At 41.2% G+C, this 20,912-nt stretch overlaps 2 protein-coding genes across 2 annotated transcripts; one reads left to right on the top strand and one right to left on the bottom strand.

The window, feature by feature from the left end:
* Positions 1-610: 610 nt before the first annotated feature.
* LOC138892345 (uncharacterized) lies at positions 611-1,153 on the bottom strand. Its single transcript, XM_070176052.1, has one exon. It carries the CDS (start codon positions 1,151-1,153, stop codon positions 611-613), a length of 543 nt encoding a protein of 180 aa, XP_070032153.1.
* A 9,493-nt stretch (positions 1,154-10,646) lies between these two features.
* Positions 10,647-11,078, top strand: LOC138892344 (uncharacterized). Its single transcript, XM_070176051.1, has one exon. The coding sequence runs from the start codon at positions 10,647-10,649 to the stop codon at positions 11,076-11,078; it is 432 nt and encodes a 143-aa protein (XP_070032152.1).
* The last annotated feature ends 9,834 nt before the right edge of the window (positions 11,079-20,912 follow it).

Genomic DNA, 20,912 nt, shown 5'->3' with positions numbered 1-20,912 from the left:
TTCCAGGGAGCTCATCCGAAAATACATCGGGGAATTCATTCACAATTGGTACAGATTCAAGGGTAGGCACCTCAGTAGTGGTGTCCATAACTCGAACCAAATGGTAAATATACCCCTTCCTGATCATCTTTGTGGCCTTAAGGTAAAAAATAAACCTACCTTTTGGCATAACATTATCCCCCTCCCATTCAACAGCTGGCTCGTTAGGAAACTCGAGCCTCATGATTCTGGCTCGGAAATCGAGTTTGGCAAAACATGAATAAAGCCAATCAATTTTCATTATTACGTCAAAATCAATCATCCCTAGTTCAATAAGATCGGCCATGGTATCCCGACCACGCACCGTGACAATACAATCCCTATAAACCCGTGCGGCCATAATAGACTGGTCAACCAGAGTAGATACAAAGAACGGCTCATGAAGCTGATCCGGTTCTATCTCAAAGCTCGTAGCAACATACGGAGTAATATAGGACAAAGAAGATCCGGGATCAATAAGGGCATACACATCATGAGATTCAACAGTAAATATACCTGTGACGACATCCGGGGATGCCTCCGCACTCTGTCGACCACTCATAGCATAGAATCGGCTGGGTCCCCCCGAACTCTATGCACCAACCCTAGCTGTACCACGCCCTGCTGGTGCTGAAGAGCCTCGAGCTGGAGGGTGTGCTAAAGATGTGACAGCTGTTGGATTGGATGACTGAGCTGTACCCCTGCCTGCACCCTGACGGGATGCACAACACTCCCTCTGAATATGGCCTCTCATTCCGCATCCGTAACATACTGGAATGTCCAGGTAGATGACTTCCGAATGTATCCTCCCACACTTAGGGCATGGGGCCCTCTGCTGCTGCTGGAATCTCCCTCCTGATCGGCCCTGATTCTGGGACCCCCTGCTGCCCTGACCGGGCCTAAAGCGACTCCCCTGCTGCTGACCGTGCCCTGATGGCGGGGTACTAGCTAAAGACTGAGCATAAGACTGGGATGACCCTGATGATCCTCCCCGAGAAGCTGATCTCCCACCTCCAAATGAGTCCCCAAGGTTGCCCGCTGATCGGGCTCTACTACTACTTTCTCGTTCCATCCTGAGCTTTAACTTTCGAGCCTCCGTAGCTTGGGCAAATGCCACCCTCCTTCCATAGTTCATGTCAGAATTTAGAGTAGTTATGGCCGCCTCATTAATAACAAAAGGTCTAGGGCCCTACACAAATCGATGCACTCTTGCCTCCATAGTCAGCATCATATGAATAGCATACTTTGACAGGCGCACGAACTCCATGTAATACTCCCACATATCCCAACTACCCTGTTTAAGGTTTTCAAACTCCATAGCATGGCCTGCCTTAGTGTCGGCAGGCAAGAAATGGTCTATGAATGCATCCGCGAACTCACTCCATCTCGCCGGAGGGCTCCCCTCCTCACGGGAATCTTCCCACATTTGAAACCAGGAATATGCCACCCCTTTCAGATGATAAGAGGCCAACTCTACTCCCTCTACTTTAGTAGCACACATAACTCAGACAGTCTTATACATCTCATTAATGAAATCCTGAGGGTCTGCCCCGGGATCAGTACCTGTGAACACTGAAGGGTCTAACTGAAGGAACCTGTTTACCCTGGAACTAGAAGAATCCTCTTGCGAGCTAAATAAGGTGGGTGCAATATTTGACCTCTAGGTCTGAGAAGCTACTAACTGAGTCAGCATCTGAATAGCTCCCCTAAGATCCCCATCAGAAATACCGGGACCTGGAGCTGGGGCTGGAGGTGGAACAAGTATATAGGCGGGAGGGATTGTGGCACCCTCCGCGGGTGTAAAAACTGGGGTAGTCTATTCTGGAGTTGACAAATCAGGCAGTGTGATAGTAGCGGGATTATCCTCACCCGCATTATCAAGTAAGGGATCAACAACCACTCCTGGTGTGGCATTGGCTTCTTGGCCAATTCTCGCTCTCTTCTTAGGTGCCATTTACTGAAAGTTAGAATAATGCACGCGTTAGGGGGAAACAATGTCATGTTCCACTCTATCGCACGATATAGAACAACAATGAAGGGTATCATTCTTAAATGTCCAAGTAGCCCCCTAATTATAGATGTCCTCGAGAACACACCGATAAGAAGGGCTCTACTAGACACGGCTCCGAGACATCCTAGGACACTTTAAAACTATAAGCTCTGATACCGAGTTTGTCAAGCCCCAACCTCGGGGAGCACGACCGGCGCTCAACCGAGTGAACCCGGTAGAGCAAGCCTGGTAAACCTTTCCTACCCGACTCATTCATGATCCAAAAAGCGAATGCGTCACCATTTGTAAAATAGGGGAGAGATCAGTTATATAAATATATAAACGTTGCTAGTTCATTTTTCATTATATGCATTATGCCATAGTTAAGTTTGCAAAATACAACTCGATCCAACGACTACCCCAACATACATACATACCCACAAAAACGTCTACTGAGCTTCTAAGGATACAAAAGAGCAACATGACAATGCCGGCAATAAGGCCCCGGCTATACCTCAAAATGTGAAAACTTATACAAAGAAGGACTACATGACCCTTGAGAGAAATGGGGCTCACCAAAACTGCTGTGAGGAGAGAAAGAGAGCACCACTATCTGCAATCGGCACTATATGCGATGGAACCACCTACATCCATTCAAAGATGTAGCGCCCCCGGCAAAGGGGACGTTAGTACTGTCGAATAGTACTAGTATGTAAGGCAAACACTAATCTTAGTAGAATGAACAGTGAAACAAAGAGAAGGCAATCATAATAATCAATAAGTACTTCATAGAAATACAAAGAAAAACACCAAGTAAGGATCACGTAGTTTCCAATTCAATCTTTCCATCCTTTTATATTAATAATCTTTAGTGCCAAGCCACAACTCACAATGCCACCGTGTTTTTACACGGAGTCCGGTCTCGGTCCGACCGGTTAAGCCATCTCAAGTGAGACATATCTATATCCACAATATAATTCAATAATTCTAATACAAATGCCACCATGTGTACAACATGGCGTCCGATCTCGGCCCGATCGGCTAAGCCATCTCACTTGAGACATAACCTCTTTCAATTGTCCACTCGATTCACATTTCTTTCCCATCTTCATTACATGGCACAAACAACCTCATTTATTAAGTAGTTCTTGGCACTTGGGCACATTTTACAATTCAAGTCTTTCCCTTTTTATTTGTTCAAATAACACCATCATTCATGTCGATAAGTACCATCACATAAGTCATTTCACACCTAAGGGAAGGAGCTTGGAAAATCATAATTACGTTCTCAAATAGCATGATGACATGGTAACCATCTAAAACAATAAGGGAACATGAACCTTTCAATCAAACACACTAAGGCAAACAGTTCTAGTATAATCAAGTTGGAACTTACACCAATTATTCGGACACCAGGAGTTCGATTCTAAGAAGAAGAGAGTTAGCCATACATACCTCAATTGCGCTTCTTTAGACTCTACAATTATCCGGAACCCTTAGCAACCTTAATCTATTTTTGCAATATACAAATTGAACCCATAACTAAGAAAAATGTTCATAGTTCTAGTTCACTTTTTATTTTTTTTCCCACACTCTTTATCACATGCATGCAAGATGAACCACTCTCATACCCATGAAGTATTACCCTAGTACCCCTTTATAGTTATGTTTGAAATTAAGAGTTGGGGTGAAGAAATCTTACCTTTTTTGATGAAGAAATTGGGTGCTCTACTTGAGTATTTCCAAGCTTTGAGTGATAGTTGAAGATTGATTGATGAAAATTAGGCCCTCCCTCTTAAACCCTCTCTCTCTCTCACTCTAGAAGTATCAGAAAATGAGCACAAAATAGACCTAAGGGTTGTTTTAACGGAATGGGGGTCAGGTTTTAAATTAAGAAAAATGGTGCCCCGACACAGGTCGCATATGCGACCACATAAAGGTTATGCGGTCCGCAAAGCGACCACAAAAATGGCCCTCAGGGGCCTAAACTTTCGGCTCAGGTATGCGACCAGTATGCGGTCCGCATACTTGTCCTGCGGTCGCATAATGCACAGCAGAACTCCCTCTGCAGAAACCCAAGAGGAATTATCCGACCGATATGCGGTCTGCATATCGATTATGGGGTCGCATAATCGACCGCAAAACTGACCTCAAATTGGCCAAACTTACTGCTTCACTTTACGGCCATTATGCGGTCCGTAGAGTGATTATGTGGACGCATAACGGGCCGCAAAAATGCATTCTTATGTGAAATATTTTCCTCTCAGTCCGTAGGGTACTGTTCAATCCAAAAAGTCCGAACCGCGGCGAGCAAGCTTGCCGCGAAGAATTTCTACTATAATAACGCAGGAATCTAACTTGGTACCATAAAACCCCGAGTTTTTGGTTAAAATTTTTACGGGTCCTTACAGAAGGCCACTATGAGTATTAATACAGGACATACCAGAAACAAAACATTTATGAGGGCCGACAAGGCCACTAATATACTATACATACTAAACTTGTGTCTACAAAGCCTCTAAGAGTATCTGACATAAAAATATCATCGGTACATGGCCCCGGCCTACCCGTAAGCCTATAACAAAATCTAATATCATGACCTCTAGACTCGGCTATACTTAGGAAGAGATGGAGTCTTACCGATTTCCCGTTAAATATCAATCATGTCTACTTTGAGGGCTCGTCAAACTGATTACTTGCACATGCAAGCATGAAGTGCAGCGCCCCAGCAATGGGGTGTTAGTACAATGCGATGTACCAAATACATAAGGCAGAAAGCAATATAAATAAATATATTCTGAAAACTGAAAAGCATCTGTTATGACATACTAGTAAAAGGCTTTCGAGATTCGTATAATCTTAACTTTACAAATTCATTTGGTACATCGTAGGGCTCGTATTTCATATTATTTCAAGCGATTCATTGCATTCGTTAACTCAATCTCTACTTCCTTTAATGTATGAAATATCATTATATTTCCGCATGCGCACGATTATTCTAGTTAGGTAGTACAATGCGTTTCATAACTTATGTGACCTTACGTTCTTCTACATACGATCTATTATTCATTCGTTAGTTTGCTCATTCACAACCTTTAAATTTACGAGGAGGTTCTTGTTAAGCAACTTATCACATCTCTTAATTTACATATCTCTCTTATTATCATTAGGGATCTTCCGTATATACCTTCACTAACCAATGAAAACTACTTCGGCCATTTCATAAGATCATAGGTTCTATACGTGATTTCTACTCATGAGCCATTTATAATTTACTATTAAGCGAAGGCTATATTTCTCGCCTTAGACTTAATATAAGTTCCCTGAGGTCTCTACTTATTTCTAGGAATTATCCATGGATTACAACTATGAGTAACTCATTTCTTGTCTATATTCACTTTTAAACTATTAGAATCTCTTAACCCGTCAACATAGAACATACGCTAGGACTCGTCCCCTTGAACCTCTTATAAGGGTGACATCACTAGAGAATCATGCTGGAAGAAGAAATGGAAAGCCTTAAATACCTTTAAGTCGTTCATTCGACGAAGATGGTGGGAAAGTATCCTCTTCAATATAATAGACACCAACGAAAATAACACTACTATCAACAATATCAATACATCAACTAGCAACCACGCGACAAGCTTGTTCTATGGCACATCGTACAGCATCTCCCCGTTTCTTTCACCTTCCTCAAGGTCACAAAATCAACAATAACATGCCACCCTTAATCCATATATCCAGCACCTTAACAACACGAGAACTACCCAACAATACAATATAACAACAACAATAGGGCCAACGTTAAGCTTAGGAATAACTAGCTTACGATACATTGAGCAACAAGCTCGATCCTTAACTAGCAACAAACCAGTAATTTACACTTCTTCTTCTCTTCAAGTTACATATTAACAATAACACACACATACACACATATATATACACACACAAATACACACACATACACACACACACACACACACACACACACACACATATATATATATAAAATCTCCCAAAATCAAGTCACAACAATATCATAAAAATACCTCAAAGCAGTCCAACATGGTATCACAACTTATATATGTCTTTTGACCGTCAACTCATAAATTCTAGATTCAAACAACATAGCTAGGGCTTAGATATGATCAAAATCATGTAAGAGAATAAGAGCATACATTTAAGTAGCAATAAAAACTCCAAGAATAACTCTCCTTAAACTTGAAAGAACTCACAGCACATCAACAACATCTACGACACTTTTAATGAAGAACATAGGTGGTTTGGCCTTTGATTTGTGTATGAATATTTAGGATATTAATAGAGAGAGTTTAGAGGTGCTCGGAGGTCTGACTTGGTCGAAAATTAGATTTAGAGACGAAAGCTCTCACTTTATATAACAAGGTAAGCTTCCACAAGGTAGTTGCTTGCGCAGTCTTGCAAAAACGCAAATATCTCTCTATTCTGACGTCGTATTGACGAACGGTTGAATGTAATGGAATTAGACTCATAAATATTCAATTTTATGGGTGTATCTCCCCGAAACAAAAAGTATATTTATAGAAAATCTCAGTGACATTAGACCCAAATTTAGGTCAAATTATAAATGTAACTTGCGTCAACTTTTGCCGTGTTTTGTTTTACAACTTTTTTGACTTAAAAACTAAACATATGAATATTATATGATTCAATTAACTTAAAACATGACCTCCTTAGGATATTAAACACTCCTAGTTTACCCTAAAAGTATGGGTTATAACATCTTTGATTCGGTTAACCTTCAACCCTCACAATACTTCCTTAACGCTTGTTTTTACCCATCATTATCTTTGTAATGGTCCTTAAGCTCTTAGGCTTACGTTGATTCACTTAAGATGCACTGTAGAGTGAAATTATGGGGTGTTACAGTTTATACCCTTCCTTGGATAGTTATATGTATTATTATATTTGAGATATCATGTTCTCCTTATCTTATTGAGTATTTTATTAGAATTTTACTAATTTACTTTAGATTTATGATTGTTATTGTGTTGGCTTACCAAGTGAGCTTGTTAGGTGCCATCACAACCTTTGGTGGTATTTAGGGTTGTGAGAAGTTGGTATCAGAGCACTAAGTTAATAACAAGCAGGCCAAGTAGGGTCTTGAGGATCAGTACAGTGATGTAGGTACTTATCTTCGAGAGGCTATAGGGCTTTAGGAAACTTCCTTTTATTGAATTCCTCATCATGCATTAATTATTGACTTGAATCAAAATCCTTCTATTCAGTTCTCTCACAGACAGTCAGGACTCGCGCGTGTGGAGCACTAAAGGATGCATGAGCATTACACCGGTCACGACCGAGAAAGGCACAGGCTGGGGTAGGGCCATGGCCCATGCTAGAGGTTGTACTACAACAACTAGGGGTGGGAAATCCACCCGGGTCTATGGCTAAGCAAGGCCAATTTCAGCGGACCACCCTATGAAGTAGGTGGATGAGCAGATCATACTGAAGCTCCAGAGCACACTGAGCAACCAAAGGATTTCATTGTTGCTCCCGTGTTCTAGGAGGCTTTGGCCAAGATGGTCAAGTTTCATTAATGCATTGACCCAGGTCGAGGTGGTGCTAGTGTCTCTGGTCACGTCTCCAGTAGCAGGGGGAGCTTAGACCCATGTGGCTCATACTCCAAAGCAGCTTATTGTAGCAGCTAGATCTGAGATCGTACTTGCCATGTATGTTCATGAGTAGAATAGGTTAGAGAGGTTCTAAAGACAGTTTCCTCTAGAATTTTAGGGCAGTGCATCGGAGGATGCCATAGACATTCTAGATAGGTGCCATCAGATGTTATGAAATTTGGGCTTGCTAGAGTCAAACGGTGTTGACTTCACGACATTCCAGTCCAAGGGATCAACTAGGAGATGGTGGCAGACATATGAGGTGGGCAGGCCAGCTAGTTCAGCTCCTCTTACATGGGCTCAGCTTACACATATATTCCTTGAGAGGTAAATTTCCCTCACCACGAAGGAGGAGTTGAGGGGCTAGTTCGAGCATCTTTAGCATAGTCATATATCAGTGACTGAGTGTGAGGAAAGATTCACTAAATTGTCTCGTCGTGTAGCTTTCCTGATCCCCACCAAGGCAGGAAAGACAAAGAGGTTTATTTAGGGCTTGACTTATGGAATTAGGGTTACTATGGCTCACGAGTCTGAGATGGGGACTAAATTCTAGCAGATAGTAGAGATATAACGGAGGATCGAGCGTGTTCGTAACCAAGGTAAAGAGGTCTTGATAAGGGAAAATATGCCTCATTGTTTTGGTGGTTTTAGTGGTACCTCATATGGAGGTAGAGGACAAATTAGTAGGGCCCCTACTAGCATGCCAATTCAGTATGTGTAGCATAGGCCCCGCAATGCGATGTCTAAGTCATCTTTCAATTCTCCATTTCCATCATCCTTCAGTGCTCTTCCATAATGCTCATATTATTCTCTGTAGATGAAGGGTTCCTCTAGTGAGTATTCTGTTCTTCAGGGATAATATCAGTCCCATCAGCCTTATTCAGCTTGGGGGTGCTAAGAGTGTGGAGAGATTGGTCACGTGAAGAAGTATTTCCCCAGACTTATCAAAGGCGTAGCTTATTATGATTCTCTGTCCATAGGCCCGTCTCCAATTGAATCGCCCCCTACTCTGACAGCTAGTGGGGGAGTCATGCAGCAAAAGGACGCCCTAGAGAGACAGGTCAGGTTTGTGCTAGTCAAGCTAGTGGCGGCCAGCCCTATTGTTATGCTTTTTCGGGGAGACTAGAGACGATGGCCTCCAATGTTGTGATCATAAGTATGGTTTTGGTCTACCATAGAGATGCGTCTATGCTGCTTGATTTCGGATCTATTTATTCTTATGTTTCATCATACTTTGCAACATATTTGGATATGCCTCATGGTTCTCTCGATACTAATGTGCATGTATCTACATATATTGGTGATTTTATTGCGGTGGATTGTGTGTTTCGATCTTGTGTGGTCACTACTGGTTAGTGTGAGAATAGTGTGTATCTTCTATTGCTTATTATGGTGGGCTTTGATGTGATTTTGGGTATGTATTATTTATCCTCGTCCCATGCTATCCTTGATTTCCACGCTCAGACCATGATGTTTGGCTATGCAGGGTTGGTGAGGCTGGAGTAGAGTGGTTCTCTTGGTCACACTCCTAGTAGGTTGATTTCATTTTTGAGAGCTCCATGGATGGTTGCGAAGGAATGTCTGAAATATTTGGATTTTGTTATGTTAGTGCAGATACTCCTTGTGTGGATTCAGTTCCAATTAGTGAGGGATTTTCTAGATGTGTTTTCTACAGACCTACCAGGCAGGCATGGCACCTGATAGGGATATTGATTCTGGTATTGTTTTGGTGGCAAGCATGCAACCTATCTCTATTCCTCTGTATCGCTTGGGTCCAGCGTAGTTAAAGCATTTGAAAGAACAATTGCAAGAGTTGGTTGATATGGGGTTCATCAGGCCTAGTGTTTCACCTTGGGGTGCACCGGTGTTGTTTGTAAAGAATAAGGATAGGTCTATGAGGATGTGTATTGACTATAGGCAATTGAACAAGGTTACTATCAAGAACAAATACCTATTTTCGTGCATTAATGATTTGTTCGATCATCTTCTGGGTTCCAGGGTGATCTCGAAGATTGATTTGACACAGGGGTGTCTCTAGTTGAAAATTATGGCATTGAACATCCTTAAGACTGTCTTCCCGACTCGTTATGGGCATTATGAGTTTTTGGTGATGTCGATTGGTTTGACTAGTACCCCAGCATCCTTTATGCATTTGATGAATAATGTATTTCAGCCTTATTTGGATTCTTTTTTCATCGTGTTCATTGATGATATCTTGGTGTATTCCCGTAGCACTAAGAAGCACGGGCAACATTTGAGGATTGTGCTTCTGATTTTGAGCGAGAAGAAGTTGTATGCTAAGTTCTCCAAGTGGGAGTTTTGCTTTGACTTGGTGGCCTTCTTGGGTCATGTGGTATATAGAGATGAGATCAAGGTGGACCTGAAGAAGATTGAGGCGGTTCAGAATTGGCCCAGACCTTCTACCACTACAGAGATGAGAAGCTTCTTTGGTTTGCCTGGTTACTATAGTTGCTTCGTTGAGGGATTCCCATTTAATGAAACCTGATTGACTAATTGACTCAAAAGGGTGTGATGTTTAGGTGATCAGATGAGTGTGAGGGGAGCTTTGGAAGCTCAAGACTTCTTTGACTACTGCTCTGGTTTTGCTTTTGCTTTCTGGATCAGGGTCGTATACAGTGTATTGTGATGCTTCGGGGGTTGGAATTGGGTGTTTGTTGATGCAAAATAATAGGATGATTGCCAACGCGTCACTGATGCCCCATGAGAAGAACTATCTAGTGCATGATTTGGAGTTAGCAGCTATTGTGCACTAACTCAAGATTTGGAGGCACTATCTGTATAGCATGTCCTATGAGGTGTATATCGATCATAGGAGTCTACAACATTTGTTTCAAAAGTAATATATAAATTTGAGCCAGCAGAGATGGTTGGAGCTGTTGAAGGATTAAAATATCACCATTCTTTATCATTCAAGGAAGGCCAATGTGTTAGCGGACGCCTTGAGAAGAAAGACAAAGAGTATGAGGAGTTTAGAATTTATTCCAGCTGAGGAGAGGCCTTTAGCTATGGATGTTCAGGCATTGGACAACAAGTTGGCAGGATTGGATATTTCAGATTCGAGTAAATTCCTTTCTTGTGTGTGTTCATGGTCATCATTGTTTGAGCGCATCAAGGCTCGCATGTATGAAGATCCCCATTTGGTTGTCCTAAAGGATACGGTGCAGTACGGTGGTGCTAAGGAGGTGAATGTTGATGGCTTGAGAGAGTTGATACTTGAGGAGGCTCATAGTTCGTGGTATGCTATTCATCTAGGTGCTAAGATGATGTACCATGATTTGAAGAAGCATTACTGGTGGAGGAGGATAAATAAGTACATTGTGGGGCATGTTGCACACTGTTTGAACTATCAACAAGTCATGTATGAGCATCAGAGGCTAGGTGGTTCTCTTTAGAGGCTAGAGATACCAGAGTGGAAGCAGGAGTACATCACTATAGACATTGTGGTAGGTTGTCACGGACCTTGAGTATATTCGATGCAGTTTAGGTCATTTAGGACAGACTGACCAAGTATGCGCATGTCATTCTAGTCATGAATTCCTACAGTTTGGAGTTGTTGGCTAAGATCTGTATCCAGGAGATTGACTGTTTGCAATGGTGTGTCAATGTCTATCATCTCGGATCATGGCACTCAGTTTACTTCACATTTTTGGAGAGCTATTCTGTGTGAGTTGGGACGTAGATTGAGTTGAGTACTGTATTTCACTCTTAGATGGACGGACAGTCTGAGTGAAACATTCAGAAAGTCAACTCTAGGAGATATAGTAGAAGAGACTTTGCACATTTTGGGAGTAACAAATCATCCTAGATATTGATGTATATTGCAAGTGAACTTGTCCATCAACTTTAAAATAAAGCATATGAAACAACAACAAAATGACTACCATTAATCCATTGTCAATTGTACAATCCGTAGGTCACAATATGTGCACAAACAGACTATCTAACTGCGCTAATAGCTTTGTTCATTGATAATCTTCCAATAGAATTGGTTATTGGTATGACTATGCTCATTACATATTTTTTATGTGAATGCACGAGTTTGGAAGAAAATTTATCAAAAGAAGGTAATTTAGAGCCAAACAACGTGTGGGGAAACAAGAAAGAAAAGTTGAAGGTTGCTCGTTTAGGGGTCGTGCGTTGGGGGAGAGTTGAACGAGCCAGGGGATTGGATTTGTCCAAATAAGTACACAAAGGACCATCATTTGAGCCAACACACGATCAAGAAGAGAAAAAAACACCATGGAGCTCGTTTATGGGGCGTGCGACGCTAGGATGCTGGACATGCTCCCGGTGATTCCCAACTGAAATTGGATTGGACTGGACTGGTTTCTAAGCACCTTAGGTCATATAAATTCTACATGAAACTTGTTTTGAAGGAGGGTTACACATATTTGGAGGCAAAATACGTGCAAGGAGAAGAAGCGCATAGATTCAGTAACGAATTCATTTATTTCTTCGATTTTTTCTTGTTCGTTTGTGAATTTTAGCTATTGTTGTGAAAACCACGTTATGAGTGGCTGCATACATTAATTCTGGTGTTATGGTTGTTAACGACCAATTTTGTCCCACCCTTTGAAAATTAATTTATTTATACTTAAATATTTATAATGAATATTTTGAAAGTATTTTTCTATCAATAAATACCTATTTTTTGACAAATTAATTAAGTATTGATTTTGAAATTAATAACCTAGAATTAATATTATGTAATTACAAATATACTACTATTAAGATATTTTTAAAATACACCATAGAGGTTTTATGATTAATTTACGAATTACTTCTCAAATTTTGATTTAGATTACTATATTGATAATTCAAAATTAGTGTTGTAATTTAGAAAACAAAGCATTTTATAAATAAATAATTACAATAGTTAGTATTGTATTTGATAATTATAATTTTACAACATTTTATTGGAAATTTATTAAGTTTAACTAAATGGGTTAAAAAACTAAAAGGCTACAATTGCAATTCCTCAATTAAATATAAAGTGGCTATTCCCTAAATCAATTCTAGCCCAATACACAAGCCCATATCTGAAAATGACCAAGTCCAAACACCCATCTCTCCACTTTGGCAATATGTGCCATTCCATTAAACCAATAATCCAACGGCCCAAATCTCCCCCCCCCCCAACTTCTACCCATAGACCGTCTGGTCTCATCTCCCAACCCTAATCCATTTGTCACTCTGCCCAGTCGCCTCTCTTTCCCCTTCCTCTCTCTTTTCTCTCAACCTCACAGCCCAAATCAATCACTAGACCTTGCACAAAATTCGTGCAAGGTCATGAATTTACCTAGAGAATCATCCTCTTTGCCTTCTCTATCCGTGATTCTCGCTGAATCTTTCCTCTCCCATCATCAAAAATTCAAATCTCCTACATCTGAACCCTAACCCCCAAAGATGAAACCTCAAATTGCCATTGACCTTTCAAATCCATGGTATGCATGGTTATCCGCTTTGCTCCTGTATTTCAGATCTCGTTGCTCTTTCTGTTTTCACCATTTGATTTCAAAAAGCCCTAATCGAAAAGTCAGACCAAAAGGTGAAACCTCAGCTCTCCATATTTCTTCCTTTGTCCTTTCAAATTGAATCAAGTTGAGAGGCTAGTTGGCTTCATCATTGATATTTAACACCTAGAGGCTAAATGCATTGACCTCTGGGTATTAGGGTTCTGACCGATAGCCTCTCATATTTCAACGGTCGGTCTCAGTTTCCCCTGCTCAGGTAAAATCACTACTGATTTTCCTCTGTCTCCACTATCGATTTGAATCTAGAACCCTGATATTTCACAACCACTATAAATAGGGACTTTTAATGTTCTTACCTAACAGATCCTATCATCTTTAACACACCTAACACACAGAAAAGACACAACAAAGATATCACGAAATTTCTTAGCAAATATTAGTCTTGGGTAGTAAAGAATCAAGCTAGGGTTCTAACTAGCTTCTAATTTCTCCCTGATTCTAAATCTTACACTGGTCGGGGTGAGTTCTTGATTCTATACGGCTATGAAAGAGTCTTTTGTTTGGTTTTCTTCTTAAAAGGAGGTCAGTACACCTTCATCCTTTCTCTCTTAATTGTTCATCTGAAAGTCATAAACGTGGTATTGTTGTCTTGTTAACTATTTCATCTATAATGATTGTTATTAGTCTGTAATTGTTTATTTTTGTTCACCATGACTTGTTAATGATTTGAGATAGGTTGTTGTATTTATTTAATACTGATTAAGTAGCTATGTGACTTTAATGACTTCAATCTCTATATTGAATATGCTATGTGATTAAGCTGCTTAACCCGCCTTAATGATTTCTCATATCTCCTAAACTTCATACTTTCCTCTAATGTTCTGTTGCAATCTTCATGCCTATCATGTTGTATACTTTGAGTTCTGTTACTCTATACTTAGGGTTGCTGTTATAGTCTTCATGTTTATCATGCTACATTCTTTTGAGTTATATAAATGTATACTTAGATTGTTGTTAGATGATTCTTGCTAGAACATACATGAAAATACATAGGGTGACTCTGCATCACTTGGCTAAGGCTTGTGAATCCTGAGTATTCAAAATGCTTTCATATCTTTACACAAATTCTTGTTAATCCTTAAGTATCCTTTGAGTCCTCACTATGAATGCTTTACATCCATGTCTAATTGTTAGTTGTAAGCCGTCCTACTAGGATGAACTTTCTGTGCACATCAGTGATATTTGTTATGATTAGCCTATCTTTTATGAGTTAGGGTGTAGTTGTGCATGTTGTGGTTGAATGCTAACTATTTTCTGTAACTTGAATACAACTCCACATGCCTAGTTAACAACCTTAGACTGTACAACTCAGTTAAGTCTGCTTAGTAGGATGTTTCCCCAGTTCTTAACCATAAATAATGCTGATAATATGATTCTGTAATGTTTGAGACTCATCCTATCTTGCGAGGTCATAATTTTGATTGAAGTCTCTGTATGTATGGAAGTTTGGAATGACTTTTTATTTATCCCTCATGACTTCATTTTGGATACTATTTTTGAAATGATACTCAGTCCTCCATTTCCCATGTCTTCTCGATTGAATCCGGTATAGGAAAAACCTTCTATTGTTACTAATTGAGTACAATAACTTGCCTATGTTATTGTCTGAATCTTTGTTGAGGATCTCAAAGGATTCAAGTCGTGTTATTGACATGTGTGTAAGCTCATGATAATGTTAGGCATTAAACTAATATGTATGTTGAGGTAATAGCATATCCCAAAGCTATTGCAACTCTAAACTATGTGCTATTCATGTTTGATTCCAATTGTATGTTTCTTTAGAAAATATAGTATGGTGTTCCTGCCTATGTGCATATTTGGAATTAGAGCTTCATGTCTGTCTAGAATGTTAATCAATCACCTAGAGCTAAAAAATTTGTTATAAGAAATAGGGGACTGTTTCTATGGTTTTTCCTGTGTTATTCTGTTAAGAAAAAGTATGCTTATGTGGTAGGAAATGTCATAGTGGTTGGTTTGCATTGAAAGAGATTCATTGGCATTAACCTATAAGGAAGAATTAGTTGATAGTGGTTAGAGGTATTTGGGAGTAGAGTATAACTCTAGGTTGGGTTGTTCTTCCCAGCACAAGCATTGCCCTAGGCCTTGAGACCCTTGGGAACTTTGAAGTGTTGGGGGATTCAACGGGGGCATTGACCTTGAATAGAATTCTCTCCTTATACCTTAATTCATTGACAATTATTACTTTATTTGGGGGTTGGTGTTTAATCACAGCGAAAGGTGCTCAATGTGGATCATTTACTATATACAACCTCCACATTAGTATGACTTCCTTAGTATTTAAATATTGTCAGTGATCTTTTCTTTTATTCTTTGCTTGTGAATTTCATATATGTGGATATGTATACGGTACTGTCATTCTAATGACCTTCTCTTTTCCTTTTTGAGCATTTACAATGATTTGGGTCTGCTGAGTTCTGTAAGAACTCCAGCCCAAGTCGATCCCTGCTATGTCTCATAAGGTTAAGAGTCAGTTGTTACTCGTCCCTCGTTACTACTGGGCCTGCCTATTTGAGGCCCAAACCCCTATGACTCGTAGTCCCAAAGTAAATATGCAGTACAGGTGGGATCTCCCAAGTAAACGCCTCGTAGTCCCAAAGTAAATATGCAGTACATGGGATCTCCAGAGCAAATGTCTCGTAGTCTCAAAGTAAATATGCAGTACAGGGGGATCTCCCGAGGAACTGCCTCGTAGTCCCAAATTAAAAATGCAGCAGATAACCTAAGGAACAACAATTTTACAGCAAGATATCTTACAGTTAAAGATTTAATTCAAATCAAGGGAAGCAGGTAATTCAACTAAACATGTACAAATTCTAAGTAAGAGTGAAGACACTTAGACATGTGATACTATGCTAAACAAGATCACTACATATGCTCAGGCTACTCAATTAAGGAATATAAAAAAAGACAACTCAGCAAGAACCAAAATTTCCACAATTAGCCTGTGAACGCACTCGTCACCTCGCGTGCACGTCGGTCACATATCATAAAGTGTTACAATAGTGCCTCAAATCTCGCTCAGTCAATTGATAAGGATGCATTTCCCTCGATTTTATGACTTCGAATGGCCCAAATCTAGCCAAAAGCAATTACATATCATGAATACAACTACAAGAAACTAATTTAAATACTGAAACTACGACTTAAGCAAAGAATCAAAAAATCACCCCAAAAATTCGACCTGGGCCCACGTCTCGGAATCAGGTAAAAATTACAAAATACGAACACCCATTTGATATCGAGTTCACCCATACCAAGATTACCAAAATTCGACAGCAAGTCACCACTCAAATCCCCAAATTAAACTCTCCAAATACCTCGCCTCAAACCCCCACATTCCACCTTAAACAAACACAATCTAGGTGGGAAAATCAATGGGGAAACAAGGTTATTGATAAAAATAAAGCACAAGAGACTTACCTCAAGAAATCACTCGAAAATGCTCTCACAAATCGCCCTAGACCGAGGTTGCAAAGTCCAAAATGAGAGAAATCACAAAACCCTTCGGTTTTAAGCACTGCCCAGGCTTTTCGCACCGGTGGCCAATTCCACCGCACTTGCAGAACCGCTTTTATGGTAAATTCCTCCGCTTTTACGAAAATGACTTAAGTCCCTCAAGGACCGCACCTGCGCTCCTGGTTCCGCACCTGTTGATGCGCTTCTGCGGCCCGAGATCCGCTTATGCGGAAACAGCTCCTGACATAGATTCCACTTCTGCGGTCCAAATCTCGCTTATGCGAGTGTGCATCTGCGCAAACACGTCCGCTTCTGCGGACATGCCTCCTCACACTCGTCCGCTCCTCGCCTCCATATATGCGGCTCACAACTCACTTATGTGATACCGCACCTGCGGCCAACCTACCCCAGTTGTGATGACACTAGAACCAGCCCAACACCAGAAATCTTCCAAGTCCAAAAACGATCTGTTAACCACCTGAAACTCACCCGAGGCCCCCGGGACCTCAACTAAATATACCAACAAGTCTTAAAACATCATACGGACTTAGTCGAGCCTTTAAATCACATCAAACAATGCTAAAAACATGAATTGCGCATCGATTCAAGCCTAATGAACCTTAAAACTTCAAACTTCTACATCCGACGTCGAAACCTATCAAATCAAGTCTGATTGACCTCAAATTTTGCACACAAGTCATAATTAACATTACAGACCTACTCAAACTTTTGGAATAGGAATCAGACCTCGATATCAAAATGTCCACTTCCGGTCAAAGTTCCCAAAAATCATCCAATTTTCCAATGTTTGCCAATTTTCGATAAAATGACCTACGGACCTCCAATTTGACATCCGAACACACTCCTAATACTAAAATCACCCTACGGAGCTATCAGAACCATCAGAACTCCATTTCGGAGTCATCTTCATACAGTTCGAATTACGGTCAAATCCTACGACTTAAACTTCCCTTTTAAGGACTGTGTCCCATTTTACTCCGAAATAAAAGACAAATCCTCCCGGTAAGTCACAAAACCCAAAAATGAAATAGAGGGAGCAATAAATAGGGGTTAGGGACTCGTTCTCTCAAAACGACCGGCCGGGTCGTCACATCCTCCCTCTATTAAAACAAACGTTCGTCCTCGAACAAGTAAATAGACATACCTGAAGTGGTGAAAAGATGAGAATAACGGTTGTGCATATCATGATCGGTCCCCCAAGTCGCCTCCTCGACCGGATGACCCCTCCACTGAACCTTCATAGACGCGATGTTCTTTGACCTCAACTTTCGGACCCGCCTGTCCAAAATGTCTACTGGCTCCTCAACATAATATAGATCTTTGTCCAATTGGACTAAACTGAAGTCTAACACGTGAGACAGATTGCCATGATACTTTCGGAGCATGGAAACATGGAATACTGGATGAACTGCAGAGTTACTAGGTGGTAGTGCAATTCTGTAAGCCACCTCTCCAACCTTCTCAAGAATCTCAAAAGGCTCGATATACCTAGGGATCAACTTTCCCTTCTTTACGAACCTCATAACACCCTTCATGGACGAAACCCGGAGCAAGACACTCTCCCCAACCATGAATGCAACATCGCGAACCTTCTGATCCACATAACTCTTCTGCCTGGACTGGGCTGTACGAAGTCGATCCTGAATCAATTTAACTTTCTCCAAGGAATCCTGAACCAAGTCTGTACCCAATAGCCTAACCTCTCTTAGCTCGGCACTGTGTACCATACAAAGCCTCATACGGAGCCATCTGAATGCTCGACTGATAACTGTTATTCTAGGCAAACTCCGCAAGTGGCAGGAACTTATCCAAAGTAACCCCAAAATCAATCACACACGCACGAAGCATATCCTCCAATATCTGAGGGTGAAATCCTGTACTCAACTCCATACCAGCACCCAACTCACAGTATACGGCTCTCCAGAACCGTGATGTAAACTGCGTACCCCGGTCGGAGATGATAGATACCGGTACGCCATGAAGCTTGACAATCTCACGGATGTAAACCTGAGCTGACTTGGTCAATCTATCCACAATCACCTAAACTGCATCGAACTTCCTCTGAGTCCGTGGGAGCCCAATTACGAAATCCATAGTGATCTGCTCCCATTTCCATTCTGGAATCTCTAACTTTTGAAGCAATCCACCCGGTCACTGATGTTCATACTTCACCTGCTGGCAATTTAGGCAACGAGCTACATATTCCACTATGTCCTTCTTTATCCACCTCTACCAATAGTTCTGCCTCAAATCCTGATACATCTTCGCAGCACCTGGATGAATAGAGTACCGCGAGCTGTGAGCCTCCTGGAGGATCAACTGACGCAATCCATAGCAGCTCTGCATCCGTAATACATCGTCATCTCCAATACTGACTTCCTTGGCATCACCGTGCTGAACCGTGTCCTTAAAGACAAGCAGATGGGGGGCATCATACCGACGCTCTCTGATACGATCATAAAGAGAAGACTGAGAAACCACACAAGCCAAAACTCGGCTCGGCTCGAAAATATCCAATCTGACAAACTGGTTGGCCTATGCCTGAACATCCAAGGCTAAAGGTCTCTCTACTACTGCTAGATATGCTAAGCTGCCCAAATTCTCCGCCTTACGACTCAAGGCATCGGCCGCCACGTTGGCCTTCCCGGGATGATAGAGAATGGTGATGTCATAATCCTTAAGCAACTCCAACCATCTCCGTTGCTGCAGGTTAAGATCCTTCTATTTAAATAGATGTTGTAGACTCCGGTGATCGGTGAAAACCTCACAAGGAACACCATACAAATAGTGCTGCCAGATCTTCAAGGCATGAACAATAGCTGCTAACTAAAGGTCATTGACAGTATAATTCTTTTCATGCACCTTCAACTATCTGGATGCGTAGGAAATCACCCTACCGTCCTGTATCAACACCGCGCCGAGACCAATGCGCAACGCATCATAATACACTATATAGGACCCGGATCCAGTAGGCAACACTAACACTGGGGCTGTAGTCAAAGCAGTCTTGAGCTTTTGAAAGCTCTCCTCACAATCCTCGGTCCATCTGAATGGAGCACCCTTCTGAGTCAATCTGGTCATAGGTGATGCAATAGATGAGAAACCCAATACAAATCGACGGTAATACCACGCTAAGCCAAGAAAACTCCGAATCTCTATAGCTGAGGACGGTCTAGGCTAGCTCTGTACTGCTTCAATCTTCTTCGGATCTACCTTTATCCCCTCACTTGATACTACATGACCCAAAAATGCCACTGAGTCTAGCTAGAACTCACACTTCAAAAATTTTGCATATAACTTCTTCTCTCTCAAGGTTTGAAGCACAGTCCTCAGGTGCTGCCCAAGATCCTCCCGACTCCGGGAGTTCACTAGAATGTCATGAATAAACACAATGATGAAGGAGTCAAGATATGGCTGAAATACACTATTCATCAAGTGCATGAATGTTGCTGGGGCATTGATCAACCCAAAAGACATCACAAGGAACTCGTAATGACTATACCGAATTCTGAAAGCAGTCTTCGGGATATTTGGCTCCCAAATCTTTAACTGATAATAGACTGAACGCAAATCGATCTTAGAGAACACTCTGGCACTCTAAAGCTGATCAAATCGGTCATCAATATGTGGCAATGGATACCTGTTCTTCACTGTAACCTTGTTCAACTGGCGATAATCGATACACATTCGCATAGAACCATCTTTCTTCTTCACAAATAAGATAGGAGCACCCTAGGGCGACACACTGGGCCGAAAGAAGCCCTTATCGAGCAACTCTTGCAATTGTTCTGTTAATTTTTTCAACTCTGCTGGGGCCATACGGTAAGGTGGAATAGAAATGAGTTGAGTGTCCAGTATCAAATCAATGCCAAAGTCAATATCCTTGTCGGGCGGCATGACCGAAAAATCCGCCGGGAATACATCTAAATAATCCCTCACTACCGGAACTAACTTGATGGTAGGAGTATCAACACTAACATCTCTCACATAGGCCAGATACGCATCACACCCCTTCTCAACCATTCGCTGAGCTTTAAGAAATGACACAACCCTGCTAGGAACACGATCCAAGGTACCGTCGTGGAATGACAATCAAGGGTAGCGTGATAGGGCGACAACCAGGTCATGCCCAAAATAACATCGAAATCCACCATACTGAGCAATAATAAATCAGCTCTGGTCTCAAAACCACTA

This window comes from Nicotiana tomentosiformis, chromosome 5 (genome assembly GCF_000390325.3).
Source record: "Nicotiana tomentosiformis chromosome 5, ASM39032v3, whole genome shotgun sequence".
NCBI classification, from domain to species: domain Eukaryota; kingdom Viridiplantae; phylum Streptophyta; class Magnoliopsida; order Solanales; family Solanaceae; genus Nicotiana; species Nicotiana tomentosiformis.
Note: the sequence above shows the minus strand (reverse complement) of the source record. Positions and strands in the feature narration are given on the sequence as shown.

What these genes read in the sequence shown, in the direction of transcription:
- LOC138892345 (XM_070176052.1), bottom strand. Translation starts at nt 1,153, where the DNA reads ATGAACTATGGAAGGAGGGTGGCATTTGCCCAAGCTACGGAGGCTCGA.
- LOC138892344 (XM_070176051.1), top strand. Translation starts at nt 10,647, where the DNA reads ATGAGGAGTTTAGAATTTATTCCAGCTGAGGAGAGGCCTTTAGCTATG.